The following is a 24,962-nucleotide window of genomic DNA, read 5'->3' on the forward strand; positions in this document are numbered from 1 at the left end:
AACGAGTGTGATGCAAAGCTCTAATGCATCCCATCTTTTTAAAATATTCATGACAGTTAACCTTTCGAAATTCAAAGTTTCCCTTGCATGTCTTCTAAAATTTTGTATGCAAGTACCCTAGGGCCTATAACATGCACGCAATAACCCTTTCTATAGCCACAACATTTTAAACCCTTAAAACAATTTGAACCTCAAGAAGCATGTCTCAATAATGACCTCAACAAGAAGTTGTCCAAACTCAGGAAGTAATAACACATATGACATTAACTCTCAAGGGATGTTCAACCCTATAGAGCAATATTCTCAAAATTGGTATTTTGTAGGAACTCAAACTTTAGTTTCTCATCTATTGTATTTTGTTCTCAAATGCATAATAAACTTAGTTTCCCACTGTGAAAGTAAATATTACCCTCCATCCATGGGAGATGTATCACTATTTTTACAAAAAAAATTACAAGTTGAATACAAGAGAAAACAATCAATTCATACACAATTTCACTTCCATTATAAAATACCAATTAAACACTCACGAGCAATTCCTTATACACCTCATGAGCACTCGAGAACACGTTTATGTCTCTTCTTGCTATTCCACCACAAAGAAGGAATGTCAATTTATAGGCCTTTAACAAACATAACATCAAAACACATGATACTCATCTAGCATGCAATAGTCCACACCATCATTAAAAGACATTTGGCTTCATTCCTATCATGAGCATTAACCCTAATAGTCTAATAGAAAAGAGAAAGAAAGAAAGAAATATTAATGTCTTTGAAGAGGCCAAAATGGCCTATAAGACCTGTAAAGAATCAATGGTGATTCTTGTGTAGCGGAAGAGATGTGTGTTATGTGTATGTGTAAGAGGAAAAAGGAGAGGAGAGAAACTCAAGATGGATAAGAGACAAAATGAAGTACTCAAGAAGAAGGAGATGTATATTAACAAGGAGAATATGATAAATGAAAATGTAGCATTACAAAGAGTCACAACCGACTTAGTATGAAGTATGAGGAGGGTGCTTTATATAGAGTCACCCTCTCTCTTCATTAACTTACAACAACCACTCTCCCTCTTGGGGAATGTGAAGACTCATAGTCATGGGAATATGTAACTCATTAGTTATGTGTCATAGAATATTATTCTATGACACATAATTAATGTGTAGAGAGTAGTGGTGTGACTCTTGACCTTTGAGTAATCATGGATTCTCAAAAGGTGTGTTCACACGTTGCACTATGTTAAGCTTGATTCTCAACAAGACCATACAAGTGATTACATCTTAAGTGTTGTCTTGTCTTTGAGAACAACAAATCAAAATAAAATAAATATTACTTCGTAAATATAAAAGTATATAAGATAAAAAGAGACAAGGGAAATTGGTTTTCGTCACATGTGAGATTCTCAAGTTAGATGTGTTATAACTTTTTTCTTTGAAAGATCTCTAGCATAGGTTAATCCAGAATGGAAAGGTCTCTGAAGCGAGGGAAGCGCCTACGATGGCAGGAGATAATGGCTTTTATCTGTCGATGACAAGGGTGTTGAGGTCATGGGCCATGGGGCGGGGGCCTACATGCACGACAAATTTTTATGCCCCGATCAATTGTAACCCCTTTGTTATGTCTTGGTCGAGAGCCCATTTGTGTATCCCTTGATTGACTTGTAGCATTAGTAGGAGTGATGGGGCTAAAGAAAGTTGTGATTGTTCTTTGTGGATGAGCTTGGGTGACTGTATTCTTCAACAACTTTTCCCAATGTCTCTTTAGCTCTAGCAAGAAAAGTCTTAGGCACCGTTGGTCCTCATATTCTATTACCTTGCGTAGCAGGCCAAAGCCTTGTTTAAAGAGGAAATTATCTCCCTCTGATTTCATAAAAGACACTACAATGACAAACATAGTGTTCTTCGGATTCCATTCCTTGATGACACAATTGGCAAATTCTTTCTTATAGAGATATTTGTGTATATCTACCTATCTCAATCTGTAATCGATGTATGAAGTTCGCAACTGCCCTATCACATTGCGCAACGCATAGGATAGATGTATGTCCATATAAGGTGGCCTGATGATGAATCCATCCTTCGATGTGTGTAAGAAATGTGTCTTATAGTGGGCCATCTTCGTACCAAGTGATATTTTGGGGTTGATCCATGTTATCTTGTTTTCCAAGTTAATAATATTAGTTTGGATCACTCTATTCTTTTCCACTTTGGTCATATTTAGATGGGGACAACCCAAGCTATATTGGAACGAGGGTAGTGCATCTATACTCATGCCATGTGACTCAAACCATTGCTACATTTCAGCATACCAACAATGAATGTCTCCATTTTCAGCTAGTTGTCTTGATGACATAAGTGCCAACCTTGGGTATCTTCGTTTAGGGATAAATTATTAAACGGTTCCAACAGAGGGGAAGGAGCTCCTCATCCTAAACTTGAATTAAGGTTGAGGCTTTGTCTCATCAAAAAAGTTCCATACAAGTTTGTCTATTTATAATATAGTGCTTTACATGTGTAGCTAACTGAGTGGAACTTCCACAATATCTTTCCCACAAACGCATAATTTCCTACTCTAGCACTAACAATGGCAATGTTAGTGCTTTAGAACCAAGTAGATTGGATTTCATTCTCCAGATTTGTCTAACTTTCTCTAATTAGATTTATGGATTAGGTAAAAAAATATGCCGACATACATATTGACCTACTCCTTTGGACGAATGGAGACCAACAAAGATGACGGCAGGTTGTGTATTGGAGTCCTTATAACCTTCAAAGTGAGAACACGATGTGATTGAGACATGAGAAGAAAGTATAACCAAGGTCCTACCAACTAATCATTTCTTTATATTCTCAATGACAACAAAATAAAACATTCTTTTGCACTAAGGATTGCAAAAACTTCTTAGAAAGGAAGTGAAGACTTTTAAGAAGTTTTATACGACCACCAATCACTCAGTCTACCAAAAGAAGAAGCAAAGGAGCTATATATTTGAAAACTCGTCCTTCCGTCTGCATTTCGATGTTAGAAGTGCCAAAAGTTTCCAATTTGGAAATTCCAAGTTGCAAGTTGCAAGTTGCAAGCTGCAAGAAAACATGTCAGAAATTAGATAAGAACCATGCATTTAGGAGATAATGTGATGTTTAAAGGAAAAGTAGCATGGTTGGTCCAATGGTTAGGGTTTAGGTTACAAATCTTTGCCCATAAACCAGACATAGGTTAAAAATTTGACTCATGCCACCGACATTAGGAGTGAAATTTGAGAGCCTCCAAGATTTACTAAATATAAATATTTGGCTGAATTTACATACTTAAAACACCTTAAAAAATTAAGCAAATTGAGCAAAGTTTTCACAATATTTATCTTATTTTTGTCAAATATTTCTGATAATTTCTTGTTGTGTTGTAAAATTGGGTAAATATTTCAAAATGATTTGTCGTAAATGTGGGCAAAGTACAAGGTGCTATATGAACAATGTGTAGGAGCACCATTCTCTTTATTCTCAAGATCTATGACAATCAAAAGGCAGGCACTGAGTTAGAATAAACGATAAGGATGCACGAGTATCAATGCCTAGCAATGGGCTCGGTTCGGTTCGGTTTCTTAGCCTTGAAATGAAACCAAACAATTTATTCATAATAAAAACCACCAAACTGTTTAAAATTTATGAAGCCATTTAAACGGAACCGTTTAGAGCCGAACCGTTTAAAGAATAGGAGAAACCAAACCGTTTACGAAAAATTTAGAACCAAACCAAACCGGTTTATCATAAATAAAAACCAAACCATTTTTTATTGATATTGATCATTATACTTAATATAAATTTGTGGGAGAAAATCATCATAAATTTGTTTATCATATTTATCATAAATTTTGTCATCATACTTATTATATTTGATCATAAAAAATGAAAAGGAGACTCTACATATAATCCAGATAAAATTTAATAAGTTAACACTAGTGTTTAAAATTAAAAGTTGAAAGTTTGAACCTTAGGGAAAATTTATGAGTATTTTTTAACCTATAAACCTTTAAACCGAACCACATAAATAGAAACCGATAAGCTGTAAACTACTAAACCATGAAATTCAAAACCAAACTGAACCGAAACCAAATCGATTTGTAACATTTGAAACCAAACCAAACCGTTTATTTATCTTCGAATCTATAAACCGTTAAGCCACGGTTCGGTTCGGTTTGAGTCGAAACCGGGCCCATTGTTATTAGTGCCTGCAATTCTAAAGAGAAACAACAAAGGTGGATTGACAACTGACATTACGTGACTCACAGGATCAAGCATTTAAACTACGAGAGGGAAAGAGGCCGCATTAGATAATCACATAAATTACAAGATGTCAATGCTTGGAGAACCTATGTAAAGGTAAACAATGGGAAAGGAGAAGAGCCAAAGAGAGGCCAAATGCACAGTGAATTACAGAGAAACCTTCATAGCTTAGTATGTAAAGGTTGTTACTAATTCTCCGGCGCATCATGCACAACTACCTAATGAGAAGCACACTCAATAATAATCAGTCATAGGGATACCCTTTGCTCTAGTGGAAGATTAGACCTCCATGTATTCATGTTTGTTTTTCCACGAAGGCAAAGCTCCATACACACATTTATGCATATCATCACTTTCAAATATTAGAACAATCTACACAAGAGGTATCAACCATTGTACATTATCATACAACTAAGATAGAGAATCCATTTGTAACACCATGAATCAATGAACTAAGAAAAGTAATAGATAACATTACTTCTCTTGAAAATTGCACCTTACCAATTGTTATGTATTATCTACAAGCACAATTAGTTTCATTACTTAGAGCATAAGATTCACTCAAGTTTTACTTGTACCACTAGTACTAAAGTAAACTTGTGTTACTTGACTTCAATATGATGGTTACACAAGTTTTACTTAAATAGTAGATGCTCAAAGATCCGAATATGTTTTGCCCATAAATTTGCATGTCTTAAAACTTTGACATCATTTAATTGTGGAGTATCACTTTGGATCATTTGTATCATAGACTCTTGTGACTTGTATGGTTGTATCATAGAACAATATGGTTGCATAAATAAAATATTTTGCATTATTTGTTAAAACATATACAATTTTGCAATACCTTAAGTTAATGCATGGGGTGTCCTTCATGGAGATGTTATGGAGTATGAAAGTATGCATGCTTCTCATGTCTTTCACTTTTTCCATGGGTACATCTATCTCACTTCATTTCCATCTTTTATTCCACGGTTTAGAACTAAAATTTTGGTTATTTGGCTCTTTGGACAATATGGAAAATGAAATGTGAGGATGTTTTTAATAATGCTCACATACATCTCAAAACCATGCTTATTGAATTCTGGCTGTTATTTGTCCATACCATACGTGGGCAATATGATGATCAACAGGGTTCAGCTGATGCTCTACGGCAATGTGAAGTGGACTTTAAGAAACAGTGGCAAGGGCTTCACTTATTTTCAAATACAACTTCTGGTATGAGGTGGAATTATGCCATACCTTCTTTTTTATTGCATAGCTTGTATCTTGTGCTACTCTCATTTCTTATATGATATCATCTATTTGATCAAATGTTGGTATTAACTTTTGTATTACAATAGAGGTGAGATGAAATGTCTCCTTCTGTTTTCTATATGTAAATTTCTCAAGTAATATACTAAGGTGTATCTTTCTTGCAAAAAAAAAAAAAAACCCTTAAGTTAATGCATGCATGCAACAACCTTCTCTTGGCATGGAAAGACTAAACCATCAAGTTCAACTCCATTATTGGTGTGAACAAGTGCCAACTATCCCCTCAACCATGGTCAACAAAGAGAGTGATTTGGTTAATGTAGTAGATGGGCTATTCATTAGTTCTTCTTTCTTTGCCACCATTTTGTATCTCTATATGCTCGCTTAATAGCACATGAGATATGACTCCTCTAGTATTCTTCAATACATTGCTCATTATCATAATATATAAGCTTTTTCTTGTTTACTTTCCACCTTAGTTAATATAGTGCTATAATCACAAAGATTCTCCAATTGTTCTCCAAAATGTGACATCATCTATTATAGGAGGAGATTCTAGAAGAGGGCATCATCTATTAAACAGGGTTTATGAGTACTAGCTCATGTGACATAGACAACATCAAGTAGTGGTGATTAGAAAGCAATGTAATTGGAGTTCAATCTTGATGGGATGACCTACACATTGTGGAAGCTGAAATTGACAGGACTTCATAGGATTCATTGATTTGAAGAATTTGACAACCATGATACCTACAACCACTACAAATGTGCTGATGTAGAGAGGGCAAACTGTGAATGAAAAATTATCAATGCAGAATATGGTTCAACAAAGATCAAAGCCATTTAATGCTTGTAGAACTTTTTATTTACCATTATTTCCCTATGTTACAATAGTTACAAACGACAAGATATAGTGAGTAAACCATGACGATATATCATCATTGTTCCAATTCATATAGAACTAATAAAAATAGAATGTATGACATTTACACCTTCCATCCTCGGGTAAGTCTCTTGTTAAAAAAGTCTGGATAAGTAAAATCACATAAGAAGTTTGAAATTGCATGTGCAAAATGTCCAGCTACAACATGTCAATTGACATTTCAGTTGATTAATAACAAACTTTTTTTGATCATGCTCTGTTTATAAGGAACTAATAGAAAAGATTCACAAAACTCAAGATTCCATGATGCCCATCATTTAAAAAAGAAATCCATTCTATTTGTGTTTTCCAATCATCATTAAAATGTCAATCACAAACTCTTTTGGTATACATGACATTTTTTGTAGCTTGATTGACATCATAACGGTTTAAGCTTACATGCTAAATTTGCTTTTCACACTTCATAATGATTTAAATTTCTCACATTTCCAGAATACATGCAAAATGAGAGTTCAAGTTTCAACTACCTGGTGAGAGAATGTAAACTGATTAATTGATGCATAATGGTAATGCTGTGCTTTAATCCTAGCCTCTTATTTCCATTATTCCAAAAGATTATGCATTACACTAATTCAGAAATTTCTGACCATTTCATCATATAGTCTCTCATATAGTGATTAAGATAGTATAAAACAATAGTCTTTTTACCACTTTCTGTTTCGAAATTACATACATATACAAGATTTGTCGTTGAACTTTGGTTAGTCCATTACAATCATATTGTACAATTACAAATTTCAGTGGTTTTAGAAATCACTTGCCTAGTAGAAATACAGATGCTATGTAGTCTCTTGAGAAAATATACGTGAGACAAGTGCTTATGCTTATACACAATACCACCCATGACGCATAATTTACACTGCACACTACAATTTCATGTTTTTACTGCAACTTCTTTAAGAAAAATAAAAATAAAAAACCTAAAATCATATATACTAAGCAGACCTGCGAAGTGGGGAAAAAACAGTCATGATTATTTTCACTATTATGACTTTGGGTCTTTACAAATATTTCAAACGTTACTACAAAAGAATCAGACCCTCATGAATGATTTGTATACAACAAAAAACTGAGCTGAAAATTTGCAACCATACATACCTTAAAACTCAAAATCTAAACACAGTTGATTTAAGATGGCTTCAAAAAATTTGGTAGGAGACTCCGTTGCATGTCATCTGCTGATATTCTCATAATAGCTTTTCCTTGGAACTGTAGACTCTCCCAAATAAAGCATGTGAACCGAACTGTCATAACAACTCATGCATGTGTGTTAAAAGTGTCACACACAATAGAGCACATGTAAAGACACTCAACATGTATATATGGATACTGAATATGTAGATCCAAAATCCAATTTTGAAAATCAATAGCTGCAATAAAAACTTCAATATACAAGATCAACCACAATCATTGTCGTAGATCCTCTGCTTTAATACCTGGTTATGCCAACAAATTATTAGAACCACTCCATCTTCAATAATGATAATATAAACATGAAAACATGAGGGGTAATGATTACCTTTATGACACCTCGGGACAAAATCAAGTTCATATTTGCTTGAATTAACCTCTATATGAGGTTTGATGCTGGCTTTATATATCATACAATAATTATGTATCTCGGTAAATAAAACATTATGTACCCAACATTTGCTGTAGCTGGTTGAGTAGCGAAGGATGCAGTCTGGAAAGAGAGGAATTAAGAGCTGCCTCACCATGGAGTGAAGAACACACTTGAATCTTTTCTTTCAATAATGGTACAACAGAAATGTTGTTTATAGGATCTGCTGCCATCATCTACTAAACCAAAAACTAAGCAATAAGCATTTCTGACAAATTAACCACTAAACATTTCTGACAATTAACTAATAAACATTAATGTGAAACTAAACAATAAGCGTTCATGAGAAATTAATCAATAAGCATCTTGGAACTTTACACAAGTCACAACATCATACCTTGCGTTTTCTTCTCTCTTCACTTTCACTGGAGCCCGTCGATGCATCCACTTCATGTTGAGAATCCGATGAATAGTAATCATACCTGAAAACTCTACATGAATAAGCTTCCCAAAATGATTCCTGATCAATTTTCATGGACCTTCAAGAATAGCACTCATTGCATAAATTACCTCATTTTTTGAAATCCTCAAAATAATCTACAATTTCTCTCATTCTCTCCCCCCTTATGAAGAAGAAATCAAATCCAGCCAAATTTGGAGCAGAAAACAATAGAAGAGCATGCAAGATGTTTAATGAGAGGAAACCTAAGACAGAAAATCATTCTACAATAGCCTAGGAAGTCTCCTTCCCCACTGACACAGGTTAAAACATGCACTCAATCAATTAATTTTTGGGAAGGCACAATATCGTTATGAATTAGTAGGTGAGCAATTTATCTCTTCCTGTTGCACCTTGCACAACGTACCACTGTACTGATCTTCAAGAGTGCAGATCCCAGTAGCTAAGTGCCTATGCAAAGGGAAATGAACGTGGTTTTTTACTTTGGATCACATAATGACTGTTTGAGCCTTTATACAGGAAAGAAGAGCCCATAATAAGAATATTTACTATTGCTTTCCAAAAGGCCTTTGACACTGTCCATGTGCCCACGTATTCTAGAGACCTAGGAGGTTCCGGTAGATATGCAATGGGGAATCAGTGCCAGGACAATAGGTTGATGCCATTGTGGCTGTCTAGATTCTTTAAAGATACTTTGTACAGACAAAGACTTGTCAGTGGTGTTTAATATTGCTTCAGCATGGGTAACAAGAGCACTAACAGAGGAAAGGGTGGCATACAAATGATTCTACACATACCTAGAACTAACAAGATCACTACCCAGGAAAAGGGCCTGTGTACTCCCTTGGGGAAGCTTCCTATGGATGACTTTCTTGTAAATAAGTAGCTCTTGGTGGTCTACTGTCATGATACACTGCCATGATAGAGAGCAACGCATCAGTCACCATGATATAATCCAGGATGAGATAGACGCAGCAGAAAATTGTGACCAAGACATTACTAAGATCAGTGAATTGTATCCAACAGATTTGGGAGTATCCAAAGCACAGGTGCCAAGATAAGCACTTATGTCGTGAAAACAGAAGGAATTCCTCGCTGTTGGTATGCTAAATGCAAGAATGGTTCCTTCCAACCACATGGCATAAATTACATAATTCCAACCAGACTACCTCTGCTCTAATGTATCTTGGATTGTCCATACTTGGACATGAGCAAAGTGGAAATGAAAAAGGTAATCTGAATTATTATCATTAAATTACATAGCAATAGAATTAGGTATAGTGAGTAAAGATCAATTATTGGGGGGGGGGGGGGGGGATTTGAAAAGAATAGAGAACTTTGAGAATTTCTAAAAATGATGGGCATTTTAAGAAAAAAATGAGGTTCACGTAATTCTTGTTAAATTATAGTTTTTACCCTTGCATGCTGACTCCATTCTGTTCCTCATCTATTTGATGTATTATGCTTGTGCAGACACTACAGGAAAGTCAACCATATAAGGAAAAGTTTAACAAACAATTTATTTGACAACAGTATCTTCTTCCCACACCTGAGGATTTGCTCTAGTCTTTCAAGGACCTGGGGTTCTTTTATGGTCAGCAAGACACACAATGCCAAAGCACAAATTTTCTTTCGTGTAAATGTGGTGAGGGAATCCGCCTGCAAAGTTATTGTGAACAAAGCATTACCAGATTATCACATAAAATATCCAAAAACATATCAGAATAAATCAGAGTACCTTCTCTAGCCATGCATCAAAAAACATGAGTAACAGGCTTTTACTACTGTCAGAACTCATCTGTCCGAGTACCAAATACAATGAGGGCTGTGATATCCATTGTGCAAAAAACGATGTATTTTGCACCAATACTCTTGCAAGAATTGCACCAGCACTAGCCCGCACAATATCTGCCTCATCATTCCCCGCTATAACAATTCTTAAAAGCTTCTGAGATCAATTTAGTTTAGTGGTGTTAGAAAATTTAGTTAATCTTACAATTAATCTGGAAATTATACCAAGTATGATTCTAGATTTGACACCTAGAGAAAGCATTTTTATCTCCAGAGAAAGCAAATATTTAAGAAAAAAAAGTCCAAATAATGAGAATTAATTCATTACATTATCTGGAGATAAATCTCCAAATAAATACTTAAGAAAATAAATCTTCAATTAATTCATTACATTATCTCTTACTGTTTTTAAAGAGAATTTTACCTGTAATGTTCCTTCAAGAAGAGTAGGGGCATCCTGTGGAAAACACTGAAAGGAAACAAATTTCCTGTTAGAAAGATTAAAATATCCTTCCAGGTACTCTTGCAAAATGTTTGATGCAACATATCAAAAGGTAGTCATTTTCAGCTAGGAATCCTAGGGTTGACACATTGATTCTCTCTGATATAAGGACGCATTGCTAAAAGTTTACAATGGCCTACTACACCACAAAAGGAATTATTATTAGCCTGAACAAATTTGCCTACCACAGCTAATCACACATACAACCATATGGATTATGTGATTTTAAAAATAATAAAATGAATATGAGCATCTTTTCAGATAGTTGTCTAGTTGTAGAAATATCATGATTCATGACCAGAAGCATTGAAATTGAATCTCCTTATCTTTCTTTCTTTGTAAGGTGACTAAAACTTGACTATCATAGATCTCAATATGTTTGGTATGGCCATGAAAGATCAGATGTTTAACCATTGTTATGGCACTCTATAGCTACTGCCATATTCTAGAAAACAAATCATAATAATATAGAAACCTGAAGAATTTGAGTTACTCGCAGAAGCTAGATGGTATGAAAAATAGCTACAAATACAGTACAATACAAAATGCTACAGTTTCTTCCTAAGCCCATATTTGAAATAATACAAAAAAGGAAACAATTAGCCTTTGTGATACTGTATAGCTCCATCCATTTGAGTGAACTGTATCCAATTTGAAGGGTTATTTAACGGTCACATTTTGAATTTGACTGTATCTTTTAGTGATAGCTCATCTACATGAGTAATAATACGAAATAATGTAAATTTTCTTACTAAAAATCTTGTGTGGGATCCTGAATGTATAAGATTTAGAGAATCCTGAATCAAGAATATTTTTCTCAAGTTGCCTGAAGAATGTCTTTTTGTTTCCTTGGATGGGGTGCAAAGAATATGTGTGTCTGCTTGTGCTTGCGCATGGATGTGCATGTGTGTGTGCCCGAAGAATGTCCTTTTGTTTCATTGGATGAGGTGCTAAGAATGTGTGTGTGCGTGTGCATGCGTATGTGTGCATGTGTGTCAGACTGATGATGTGGTGTGGCTCTCAAAGCTAGGGCTCAATAGTGGATATTGAACATGATGGGCAGTCTAGATGAAACTGAGGGATCCTGCAGCCTAAAGACATTAATGATATCCAAATGTAGAGAATCAAATATATATATATTAAACACATGATTGGTTCAAGAATAAGGAAAATAATCAAAGCTGACTTGCTAAAAAGGCATAACGAAAGTAATCATATGTAATTGGCAAAACAAATATAAGAAAAGCAATCAGGCATGGTTGGTATAATGAAAGTAATCGCATTTCATCAATATGGAGAAGATACACACCTGAATCAGCATGTCTATTACTGGAAGAGTGCACATCATTCCCTTTTCTTTAACATTCCCAACAATGTTATTCAGTATATGTGCAACTGCTGTTGAATGTACTTGCAAGAAACCAACTCCAGCAAGCAAGACATAGCTTTCAATAATATTCATACATATCTGGAAATATACAGCAACAATATGAATATCATAAACAGAACGAATGACAGACAGATTATATAGAGTAAAGTGTTAATATGTGCAGGTAAAAGAACATCTAATTGGAATGAATGCACAGTTGAGAGAGAGAGAGAGAGAAAGTTGCTAGTCATTCCAAGGATGTAGGAACCAATGGAATAATTTGTGTTCTTTTACCTGAAGATGATCAGAATTCCTTTCCATGACAGAATCAAGATGTGGAAACAATGACAAAAGTTGGGAAGTCATAGCTGGTGCATTTTTCAAAGTTATGTGCCAGAGCTAACCAAAAAAATATAATTCCTCATCAGTTTCAAAGAAACAATGCTAGCTAGTAACCATTCAGACCATATGCAGTTATAAGGTAGTGCACATTTAAAATTAACTTGCATACAGAAACAAGTTAAATTAGAATCATACTTGACAGTTATTGCCACGGCATATTTCAAAGTTTATATCCCACCACTATTAAAATAAGTTTAAAAAGACAAAACAGCAACTGACACAAACCTGCTTTAGCTAATGTTCATTTCAGAATAAGTGCTTAAATTTCACTACAAAGCATGGTTTCATTTCTACAAGGATAACTTATTGAATGTTTTAACTGGTATAATTATAGTTGCATTCATGGTTTATGAAGCCACTTCATCTAAAACAAATACAGTGCAATGTAAATAATGAGTAAGGTACGCTAGTAGCATACTATGAAGGACTCTTTAAGTTTGAACGCTGAATCATGATTAAGAGAAAGGACATAGATTTTCTATCTGGGGATGTTTCGATAGTACCTGCAACCCATCTTCTAGCATATTGAGCTCATCAGGTTGGTTGATATTGGTACTGTAATCTAGAATTGGGAAGAGAAACTCATAGCATACTGGAGATTGCGGTCCTAAAGCACAAATAAGCCGTTGTAAAGCCACCATGACTTGTATGCGCAAAAGACTTTGGCCCTCAGATTCCTTCCACACCTATATTTTCAGGTATACACATAATACTATTCTTAACTAAATGCAATACCAGAATTCAAATGAAGATAATTTAATTGCCTTGCCTGGGGTAGAAATGAGATCAGACTTTTTGTGCATGGGAGAATGCTCTCTCCAAGGCGATCAATAACCAAAGAAACCAGATTAAAGATCTGCAACTGAAATTCAATATACAAGAATATTTTAATTTTCCATAGCCTGTAAAGTACTTCCATCATAGATTCAACTTTGTAACATAGTTTGATTAGCAAAGTAGCTACATAGATCATTTAAGCATTAGAAATATACCTTTGAGTCAAACTCTTGTGCATGATTCATGAATTGAAACAAGCGCTCCAAACACACAGGAACAAAGGCTATAAAATCTTTCTCATAGAAGTGTACATCATCTATAAGATGGTGCAAGGAGCGGCATGCTGCCAGCTGCCACAAAGTATGGATTGGTGAAATTAATTATGGTATTCTAACCCAATACATCAACCACAAACCTTTATATCCACAAGCTAAGTACAGAATACAATTGTGAAAAAGAAAGAAAAATATTCATACCTGAACTGCAAGATCACCATCACCAAGAAGTTCGATTAAAGACGTATAAACTGGTTGCCTGATATCCCCTGCTATCTGTTGCAAAACGTGTTGTTCATTTTACTCAAACAGATCAAAACTTTGAGTTTTAGAAAATAACGATATCCATTATTTCTCAGAGTTGAACTAAAACTCTTCCTAGAAAATAGTAGAACCTCAATGCCTTGCATTATGTCTTAAATGAAGTATCCATAGCAAAATATTGTACATGTGTCCTCTTAGAAGCCTAGACATATCTAAAATATAATCAAGCATTTTCTGGGAATGAAATTTTTTATATTTCAAACAAAGCATAATTATCATTCAGCTTTGGTCTCTGTCCACAAATATACCAAAGTTCATGGATACTATAATCAAATTACAACAGAGCTGGCCTAAGATTGATGTTTTACATATTACAAAAGAGAGAGCTAACATGTTATCCTTCACTGTAGAATTCCAAGTAGCATGACAAAAACGTGCTAACCTTCTTGGCCAAGAGATCCCAAATCATAGTAGCAAGAGACTTTGATAGAAAAGAGGGTTTGGTGTTAGGCTTTGGTTTTGAGCTAGGTTTAAGTTCAGATTGTGGGCTAGGGTAATTGTGCAGGTGAGGATAGGTTTAGGTCTTGGATGAGGTTTAGGTTCATAGTTAAGACTTCAAAAAGTATAGGTATGTGTTCACAAGTATATGTATATTCAAAACTTACAGTATATATGTTTTTTATGTAAAAGTAAAACCTGACTCCTATAAATGTGCAACGTTTTTAACATATACATATACCTGTTGACATCTGAACCCCAAACCTGTTAGGGTGATTGTACAGGTGAGGACAAAAACATAGGTATGTGTTCAAAAGTATGTGTATGTTCGTAAAGTACAGTATCTATGTTTTTATGTGAAAGTAATACCTGACTCCTTACAATGTGCAACTTTTTTAACATATATGTATACCCGTTCAAGTCTGAACACTGAACCTGAACCTCATCCTAGACCTAGACCTAGACATCAAATTTGATCACACTGAATTCCAATAGATTCTTGTACAGACAACATATAGCCCTGGTTTTGGTAATATGTACAGTACCAGCATGTGTTCAGGTAATGTGCCAGTTTCTAAACTAAAAAAAAGTACCCTAAACTGATGCTAATCACTCTATATTCTCGATTACAACTATATTAAATATGGCCCACCTTGTATAGCTTATAGTTTGTGTCAAAAATTTGCACATAAACTAATAAGGTAGCAGAGCAATATACCCAAGTAGTTTAGGCTCTTGTCCTGTAAGCCAGGGGCTACGAATTGAACCAAAGCCCCCACCCCTAGTTGTCATTTGTGATGGCTACCAGAACCCCCCACTATGCAGAAATAAGAGCAGCACATATAACATTACACCAAAGTAGCACCTCATATGTGCCATAAAACTAAATAAGTGCTAAACACATTAAGATTTTCACTGTTTACCAGAGCCAGAAAATAATTTCCATAAAAGATAATCCATGTGTTTTCAGTATGTATACCTTACTCACCCACTGACCCAAAAGCCAAGCAACACGCCGTCGAAGGATGCGACCATTTGGATGTTTATTACACAGTTCTTGGGCAAGTGTGCCTTTATACCTGATTTACCCCCCATGACATTAAATTATAGGGAAGAACATCTCACGAAGATTCTTTTGATTTAATAAAACTGAATTAACAAAGCTAATATACCATGATTCAAAATCAATTGAATGGTAAAGATCATAGTTAGCAACCCCAGCTGCATTATAAGCAGCTTCTTTTAAAAGCAATTTCTGATTAATTTCAATTTCCATATCTGGCGGTGCAGGAGGGCAACCATCCGATGCTTGTTTTAAGATTTGAACAACCAATGGAGCCAATTTCTACATCAATACAAACAAGATGAACATGATCAGCATCATCTTTGTAGATGTTTGGTTACTTTCTTCTGTCACTTTCATTGACATGCCAGTGAAGCTAGCAAAGGCTATGGATTAAAATCAACAAGTTTTGTAAAACAAAAGAATAAAGTACCTCTCGATATTTTTCAAAAAGTGTGAGATACAATGATTCAGCACATGGTCTTAGTTTATCTTTCCACTGGACCATATCTTGTTCATGATAGAAAGTTTCCGCACCATGATCCCATTCCTCTAGATCAGTGGATGTAAGTGCAAAATACCTAGCAACAAAGTAAAAGACAAAATCATTTCGATCAATTGAAAGTAGGATTGTAAACTGATGGACTATGGAAACCACAGCTACACCCTAATAAAGCGACTGAACTAGATTTAGCATTCACAAATAAATGAATAAGAGAGATAGAGATCTACAGGTATGGATGGGAGAATGACTTATAGGCTAACAGGAAATACTTTGGACATGTATCCAATGAAAATGCTTCTGAAAGTCAGGCGGATTTATTTTGTTCTTTTCCATTTTATTCCTGACAAGCCAGTGCTTGGATATATGGACCAAAGTTCTCCTTTTGGACTTTCAAGAAGTCCTGAATAATTACGGATTATTATACAAAATTATTTAATGCAACTCCTGCCTACTTAAAAGGAACACCTTTGCCTTTGTTTTATTTAGGGAAAGTCTACCTGACTGTAAAACAATCAGGTGTATAGGCTACCACAGGTAACCTAATCCAGATACTTCAGGATTGCTTCATCAGACAATCTCTATTGAGTGATGCTCAGGATATCATTTCGTTATATTTCAGGTAATTACATTACAAAGAGAATGTCAGATGGCAAAAAACGAATCAAGCTGTCAAGAGTAGCTGGACCTCTTTCACATAGAATACTCAGACACATCACATGAATATATGTTGGGAATGCAAACAAATGCCTTTGAAACTAAGCACCTCTTTTTCATGAGCAGATAGAGCTTATTGCAGGGTGACAGCTCCAGAACTGATCTCTCCCTTCTGCAATTTCTCTCTAGAATTACTTTATTCCAACATTTATTACAGTTCATGTACCTAGCACTACTTCTTTACAGCATTTAATGCATTGTTTTTTTCTCTCCACTCGTTCAGTACATTAACTCATTATATTAACTAGGAATATTGTATTTCCTTTCATAAATGCAGGGGTTATAAAACCTACTCTACATGTTTGTATTTGAAGGCTTTGAGCCTCACAAAGAAATATAGTTCTTGTTTTAGCTTAATGTCAAGCTGCTCTTAGCTTCTTTGGCATCTTAAAATAGTTCTCAACAGTTTTCTCACATGGTATCAGAGCTATGAGGTCTCCATAACATCCCTCATATTTATTTCTTCTTCTTCTTTGAGTAGCCAACCATTTGTCTCCTTTTTTCCATTTCCATCCTCACCAATACGAGGACACTCTCAAACAGCCATATATTCTCCCCATTGACCTATCATTTAGAAAGTAAGCAACCCTTGTGCACCTAGTTAGGACAATCGATTTATAGCTTTAGAGGAGGGATTCATGGCTTCCAATGGCACTATTATCTCTTCCACCATTCTGCAACTTCCGAAGAGTCTATTCTATGGAGCCAACTATCTAGATTGGGAATTTCACATGATGACATTGTTGCAATACCATCGTTTGTGGAGTATTGTAAAAGGAATGGAGCCCAATCCTAAGGCTACCTCTATTGTTTCATCTATAAGACCCACACAGGATGCAATCGACTCTTGGCCAGACAAAGATGAATGTGCTCATGCTTTCAAGCTCTTCAACATGAAGCCTCAAGTTGCTTGTCAATTTCTCAGCAAAGATGACAAGAAAGCTAAAGAATTCTGGGATGCAGTCCAACAAATGTGGCAAAGGAGTAGACTATGAGGACACAGTTTCTCCCACAACAAAGTATACTTCTGTCCGATGTGACCTACAACTTGCTGCCCACTACAATTGGTGTATATTCCAAATGGATGTCAAGTCTACCTTTTTGAAAGGCGAACTAATGGAAGAAGTTCCCCCTGGTTTTGAAATTTCAGGTCAGGAAGGTATGGTTTATAAGCTGAAGAAAGCATTACATGGCTTGAAAAAAACTCCCAAGGCTTGATATGACAAGATCAATTCTTTCTTTGTTTCCCTTGGATTCGAACGATGTTTTGCTGACAGAAATTTCCACGTCCTACCTCAAGATGGTTTGATGTGTCTAGTTATTCTATATATAGATGACTTGCTAACTACAAGTTCTTTTGAAGCCAAGATAGAGTAGCTTCACACTGAGTTAAACGCGACATAATGGTAGATTTATGATTTCCACTTTTCTTCTTGGGCATGTAGGTCTATCATTCACACGACACAATGGTAGATTTATGAAACCGATAGCATGAATGATTGCAAGCCTCTATCACCTAGGACTGAGAGGAGGTGTTGGAGATTGCTGGCAATAAATAGAAATGCTAAATCTTCAACCAGCTCAAAACAGCTGAGTCACAATACTTCAAGAAGTGAAACTGTTGAATAGAACCCTAAAGTTAATGTTCATGATAACCAATCACTAGAGATATACTAGAGTCTAGGTCCAAATAATAAACTATATGGTATGAGCCTCTATACCTGGGATAACTAAGTTTTAATTCTAGGATAATCCTTCTCATCAGATCAACTACACTATCTTATCAAGACAGTGTTGACCATAGATATTTTGAGTATATGAAGAGACAATTGTTACAATAAAAAAAAGTTCGTTTTAAACCTCTTCTGATTGTGATGACCTATTTTTTCTAGATATGAAGACCTTCGATGTATCATTTTAGTATTCACATTAGTATTATTTACACAGGGGAAAGTTACTAGGGCTACCAAAATTATTTCACACATAATATTACTGACTACAATTTAAATGAGAACAGAGGATATGAAGATACCTATGCTCAGTGCTTCAAGAAAAAGTAATATACGAGTCTAACCTGCGAACTAGAATGTCACAAAGGAGGAGGACATGTTGGTCATCAAGCAGAGACTTCAATATTCCTTCTGCTTTTCTAGCAAGGGTTTCCTTTGCCTCTTGGATTGTAGGAGATGTTTGTCCTAAAACTCGGCCTGTGCCCATGACTGTATATTCTTTACACTGAATGACTGTCTGAATGAAGATCATACTGTATATCAAAAGCTGCTCAAAGGAATCAGCATAATTCTGTGGTTCGGTGATTAGCCAATAACACAGTTGCAACAATGGAGGAAGTATAGTGTCATCAATGAAAGTATAAGGGTGTACTGTCTGAACATCCACAAGGGTTTTTAACAATTTTAAGCATGCTTTCTCAAAAAATCCCCGTGATGGATGGCCTTCTTGTAATGCGGACCCTGCATGACAAATTGTAAAAATCACATATGCGTAAATTTGGAAAGGAAATTGGCCCTTTATAAATACAATTAATTTAAAAAAATTGTGTATGTTGTGAAAAGAGATAAAAACTCATTGTCAAAGTCACTGAAGCGATTTCCTCACCATAGCCTACAAAGTATTTAATTTGCTGCACAAAGTGAGGACAGACTTGCTTTACTGCAGGAACCTCCTGGAATATAAAATCACTATCAGAAGTTGGCCCTTACTAAGCGAGTATTTAATTTGCTGCACAAAAATATATGTTCTGATGTGTGGGATACTAGTGTTAAATATTTTCACCTGCACAGTTTTAGCATCACTCGGAAAACCAAACTTCAGCATTCGCCGCAGAGCTTTAAGGCAAAGAAGCCAACGCTCACACCTCAATTCCAAAAAATTTCTACTTTCAAGTGAAAGTAAGCTACTCTCTGGGTTGGGCAACAGACTTGAAAATTCCTTTAATAAGCTTTGGGTATCCTCATGCCAATGATGCCAAGTGTAGTCAAAAAGGTGGGATGTCACCTGCATTTCCACAAAGTAAATTATACATTATGCATTCTGTAGATATTAATCAAAATCTTATTATATATCTAGAAAATTGATGATAGAAGAGTGTTTTTACAATTTAAGGAAAGTAATGACATAATTACTGTCGTAATACTATTAGTCAGTTGTGTGTAAGCTGGATTTTCATTACTGGGTCATCAAAGAGTCATTTGGGTGACCTATGACCCAGAACAAAAGTTGAAAATTTTCTCATGTCCTCCCAAGCTTTCATCAATACATAACTTAACAGTCATGTTCCAAATTATTATTATCCACATGAACATTTGGAAAATAAATTAAATAGATCACACAGTCAAAGAAATCATAAGTACAATCACAAACAGAGTGTAATAGAGTACTCCAAAGTCATGGCAAGCAGAACCTCATTTCTTTCTAGGAAGAAAAACCCATCAATATTCACCTCCATAAGATTTTTCTGATCTGCAATCAATCTTTTGGTAGACAATTCTTTCAAAACTTGGTTCAGCACCATATACACCCTTTCACTCAGAAGAACATCTCCCGACTGAAGCTTTTGTACCAATACTGCAAATATGTCTGGCCTGAAGAAATAACTCCACAGATGTAGTAGATAAATAAAGGAAAAAGAGAAATAAATAGCTCATTTACATCATTTCAAAAATGAAATTGATAGTCATGTGATCATCATCCAAAGATTTTACATCAAGCCAGTCCTTGTTTCATGTAATAACATCATTGACATGTCACGACATAGACAAGTGTCATCACAATCTTGTAAAAACTGCCTCTCTAAGTAGACAAGAAGGTGACCTTGAAAAGTATGTGATGAAAAACAGGTTCTGGTGTCCTGGTTTTTGTAAACGGTGTTGGAATTAAATATGAGTCAAAGAAAGAAGACAAAGGACATTGCTCCTTGTCATTAGAAGCTCTTACGAAGAAGTTTTGCAAGAAAAGATGCATTATGGAAAGAACTTTGATGCACCCTTTCTTGCGAAAATTCTTCATAAGAGCTTCTAGTGACAAGGAGCAATATTCTTTGTCTTCAAGTGGAGCACACAGCCCAGGTGTATAAGAAATGTATGGTAACTACATCACAAAGTTTAAAGAAATTTCAATAGATCAAACCTCTCAAGAATGAAGCAGAAGATCAAGAAATTAAAACTTTGAAGCTGCTCGAGAAAATGCTATGACATTTGGGAGATCCATTCAAAATTTCAGTGTCATCAATTGGTCAAGCTTTCATACATCAGCATTACATTAATTCTATCCAGCCGTTTGGTGATAATGTCTTATAAATTCAGTAGACATCACTTCAAATTTATTACCAGCATGTTTGGCTATTCCAATTTTCTCCTAGATACATGAATGTCAGTCATTGCAATGCCATAGCTCTCTATATGGAACAAACATAGTCAAATTCAAAACAAATTGCTCTTCAGCTCAGTATGTAATATGCTATTGCAAAGGTTTCAGTCAAGAATAATTCATATTTAAGGATTTATTTGGGATTTTACCATTCTTTTGGATAGTCGATGCGTGCAATCTTAGATATCACTAATGCCAGCTGTAAGGCAATCTGAGATCAATGAGCAATACAATGCATTCAGAACTTTAAAGCTGATATTGATATGCCATAAATGTTTATAAAGTAATCTCTTTTATGTACAGAATAGAGGAAAATGCCATAATGCTAAACAAGGATGGATTGTTGATGTGACCTGATTGTCTTCTTCTCTAATGAGTTCCAACAGCTTATTTCGCACATAAGACCTCTCGGAATCACTTAATGCCCTGGAAATCAAGCCCATACATCACAGATCAGTTGTACATTCACTAAAACAGTTTCTCAGCATACAGCATCATCATCTAACAAGATCCATGTCAGAGTCAAGAACGTCTCATATATACAGCATAAATTTTGATAAGCATACTGGATTCAGAAGTGCTGGGGAAAGACTTGATGATAGTATACAAGTTTAATAAGTAATTTCTCCTTGTAAATCTTCATAAGTCTGGCTGAATCTTGTAAAGGTACAAAGGGAATCTCCAGTGTTCAAGAAACAATGGATGTGTTCACTAAAACAGAAGTTCAAACATATTTGAGTTTCCAAGTGGAATAACTCATTAAGAGAACGAAATTCAACGTAATTATATAACTCTTCTACTAGTTCCCTTGGTTTTGTGGCATTTTCTATAAATTTCCTCTAAATTAATAAAGACAAAGTTTCCCAAACACCATCTCGTACTCATAAAACATTTGCTCTTCCCATTTCGTGGCTATTACGAGAAATTGGATATAGAAAAAGTACTCCATGGCCAGCCAATAATTGAAAAACAGATTTAGAAGGTGAAAAGGTTTCATGAACTTACGAAGAATCTCTCCGAAACCTCCAATATCGATTGATGCTATTCTTGAGATAAACAGATGCTAACCACCTGGCACTGCGTTGAACACTGGAATCTCTGGAAGCTATGATCTCCTGAGTATAGACCAAATGCAAGGCTGGGTAAATAATCAATTAGCACCTTTCAACTTTCATCAGGAAACATCTAAATTCTATTCTAGATAATATTTCCAAGACAATCATATCAACTTGCTTACCAACAAGATAGAGTAGGCACAGTATACTGTCCAGATCTTGGTTACAAGAAATCAAGATCCAAAAGTATACCTATCACATCTTGATTTGATAAAACTTGAAAAAATTAAGTTTCATACTTTCATTAGAAAATATGTCACATTAGAAGCTTGCTTGGTTGTCTGATATCTTACATCCATAGCCTACTTTAGATCATCTTTCCGTACAAATCATATCAGCTTACTTACCAGCAAGATAGAGTTGGAACGGTGTTACACATCTTGATTATACCAAGCAGTATATCTTTAATTATTTATTAGAAAACACATCAAACTAATATAGGAGCTACTGTTGATGCATTAACAGCCTACTTGAGTTCATCATTGCAAGAAAATCACATAGAATTAATTACAAACATGACAGAGCTGAAACAGTATACCTTTAGTATCTTCATTACTAAACATCTTTTACTCTTTTGAGTGGAAAACACATACAATTAACAGTTTCCTTCATCTTCTGAAGACTAATGTAGGTCATGTTCACCAGACAAATCATAGCAAAGCTTACTTAGAAGCAGGATAGGGAAAACATGGTATAACTTCTGCTCTTTTGAAAAGAAGACACATTAAACATGCAGTCTTCTTCAATTTCCATGGCCTAATTTAGGCCATCTTTACTAGAGATTTCAATATCACTAACCAGCAAGATAGAGAAGAAATCAAAAAACGTCAAACAGTACACTTTTCACTCTTCTGACAATAAAATACATCAAAAAATATGTCTGATTCTTCTTCCATAACCTAATTTACATCATACTTCCGAGAGAATCACACCAAACGTACCTACAATCAAGATAGAGCAAGATAGCATACAACTAATGCGACTAACAGTCTGGTTCTTCTGCCATGACTAATTTAGGTCGTCATCTTTACGATATAAATCACATCAAAGCTCAGTTACCAGAAATATAGAGAAAGTAGCAGTATAATTTTCCAGTCTTTTGAATAGAAAACATAACAAACTAGCTTTCATGTACATATCAAACAAATCTAGGTCATTTTTGCGCGAGGAATCATACCAAATGTTACTTACCAGCAAGATAGAGCAGAAACCCGGTCTGCATTCACAGGCCACCATGGCAGCTTCAGCAGGCTTACGCAAGGACTCGTCCTGGCTCAATGCATTCTCGAGTAGGGTGTAGATCGCTACGAGGTCTGTAGAGGAGAGCGCCATAGCTGAGCTCCGATCGTCTGAGAGAATCAGAAGAAGAAAGGAGGAGGAATGGCTTTCGCTTTCTTCACTCTCTTTCTCATGAGAATTTGGTTTGTTCGATGAAAAATACATATATGTATGTATAATGTACATAATACATATATATGTGCCTTCCTTCTCAACGAAAAAAGATGTTCCAAACTCATTCTCCTTCTTTAAGCGAGTTGTAGTGTGTTTCTTCGCACTCCGTAGGAGAAGGAGAAGGAGAAGTGTCATTTTCTGATGTAGTGCATGATCATCTCAGTTGGTTGGGGCCCCGTTGTCACACGAAAGAGATTGGCTTGTATCGTCGACACAGAAATGGCCGGAAAGATGGGGGGATGGATGTTGATGTGATCTAGAATCACCCCCCATCAAATATGCTAACTACATGATCTCTCCGGCCCGAGAATAGTGCGATGAGATATTCTCCATGTATGGATTGCTTAGGGATATGTGTGCTTAAGAGGTTGGGGTGGGTGTCTTCAACTTATGGAGAAAGACATTGATAGATAGATAGATAGATAGATTATATTATCATCTTCGGAGGTCAAATATGACCTATGAGACCAAAAATATTACATTTCACGTGATACGTGTGAAAGTGAGTAGCGACTCTCGATGTTCAAGAACTTTACGAATGAATGCTGCAATCGAGAGTGCACATTGTAGTTGTGAGAGAAATTCGTGCAAGGATTGGGCTCGATCAAAGAGATGTGGAAAGCATGGTCGAATATGATCAAAGGCAGAGCATTGTATCCCAACGTGTGATACTAAGACTCGCGAACTTGTTTAGGGCAATGTGTGCATAGTCGGCCATTCTCATCACTTGTGTCCCAACGCCCCATCTCACATTGCAATGCATGTGAGCTAAGTCGCATGGAAGCAATGGTTTGAATGGCAGATAACGGGATGGGCTCTAACATGTATCTATCTGTATGGTTTCCCTGTTCCGCGAAGAATATGGTTTTGTAGTTAGGTGCAACATGTGTAGTATAATGCGTGAAGCGTGAGCTCCCACATTTGTCCCATGTCATGATACATTGGCATTGCAAAAACGCCTCATTTACTAAGGAATCTAGTGATGCATCATGAAACAAGTGTCTTCCATCCCATCTACCAAACCATTCTTCTATATATTGCATCAAACCGGAACACAAAAAATTGCTTTTATGCACCTTTTGGATATTTTTTCTTGCTTCCCATGCAATTCTAGGAAGTTGATGTGAGGAACTTTTTTGAACCTTAAGCATGTATTCAACAACCCTTTCCATGGCCATGATATCAATGGGAAGCAATCTCGTCTCAAGGAGGAGGGTGTAGGGCATTTGTTTCTCAACTTGTCAATACTTTGTAAGAAAAAGTTTTTTGACATTTTCAAACTCGTTCCACGTAGATTTAGGGATGCTACTGTCAGGAACTCTATTAAGGCAGAGAAGGAATTAGTAC

The 24,962-nt window shown here is 35.6% G+C and overlaps 1 protein-coding gene and 1 long non-coding RNA gene across 3 annotated transcripts; both read right to left on the minus strand.

Annotated features, from left to right (window-relative positions):
• Window positions 1-1,390: 1,390 nt before the first annotated feature.
• On the minus strand, window positions 1,391-2,377 carry LOC147867888 (uncharacterized). Its single transcript, XR_015532408.1, has 2 exons — window positions 1,970-2,377; window positions 1,391-1,858 (listed from the first exon to the last, which is right to left on the minus strand). It is a non-coding gene; the product is annotated as an uncharacterized LOC147867888 (long non-coding RNA).
• Window positions 2,378-7,436: 5,059 nt separating this feature from the next.
• LOC147867889 (uncharacterized) lies at window positions 7,437-23,588 on the minus strand. Of its 2 annotated transcripts, none has more exons than XM_087315792.1 (24): window positions 23,355-23,588; window positions 22,054-22,163; window positions 21,402-21,474; window positions 21,198-21,259; window positions 20,123-20,264; window positions 19,456-19,677; window positions 19,279-19,345; window positions 18,737-19,133; window positions 15,877-16,024; window positions 15,553-15,725; window positions 15,360-15,459; window positions 13,820-13,894; window positions 13,559-13,693; window positions 13,336-13,428; window positions 13,070-13,252; window positions 12,459-12,563; window positions 12,105-12,263; window positions 10,718-10,762; window positions 10,241-10,450; window positions 10,052-10,161; window positions 9,919-9,978; window positions 8,440-8,533; window positions 8,001-8,278; window positions 7,437-7,917 (listed from the first exon to the last, which is right to left on the minus strand). In XM_087315792.1, the coding sequence occupies exons 1-23, from the start codon at window positions 23,493-23,495 to the stop codon at window positions 8,117-8,119; spliced, it is 3,066 nt and encodes a 1,021-aa protein (XP_087171918.1). In that variant the 5' UTR covers window positions 23,496-23,588; the 3' UTR covers window positions 7,437-7,917; window positions 8,001-8,116. The 2 variants fall into 2 exon arrangements, with proteins under 2 accessions (XP_087171918.1, XP_087171919.1); XM_087315793.1 differs by having other exon boundaries at window positions 8,440-8,524; window positions 23,355-23,587.
• Window positions 23,589-24,962: the final 1,374 nt, after the last annotated feature.

Source organism: Azolla caroliniana, unplaced genomic scaffold (assembly GCF_043228905.1).
Source record: "Azolla caroliniana isolate FFs.n. ecotype wild unplaced genomic scaffold, voAzoCaro1.0.p SCAF_2, whole genome shotgun sequence".
Classification (NCBI taxonomy): domain Eukaryota; kingdom Viridiplantae; phylum Streptophyta; class Polypodiopsida; order Salviniales; family Salviniaceae; genus Azolla; species Azolla caroliniana.

Bases quoted from the DNA above. Each gene is read 5' to 3' on its own strand.
- LOC147867889 (XM_087315792.1), bottom strand. From the start codon at position 23,495: ATGGCGCTCTCCTCTACAGACCTCGTAGCGATCTACACCCTACTCGAG. The intron at 21,260-21,401 runs GTCACATCAACA...CATTGATCTCAG, and splicing joins TTAGAGAAGAAGACAATCAG to ATTGCCTTACAGCTGGCATT. The intron at 13,429-13,558 runs GTATATTTCTAA...ATTGAATTTCAG, and splicing joins CACAAGAGTTTGACTCAAAG to TTGCAGATCTTTAATCTGGT.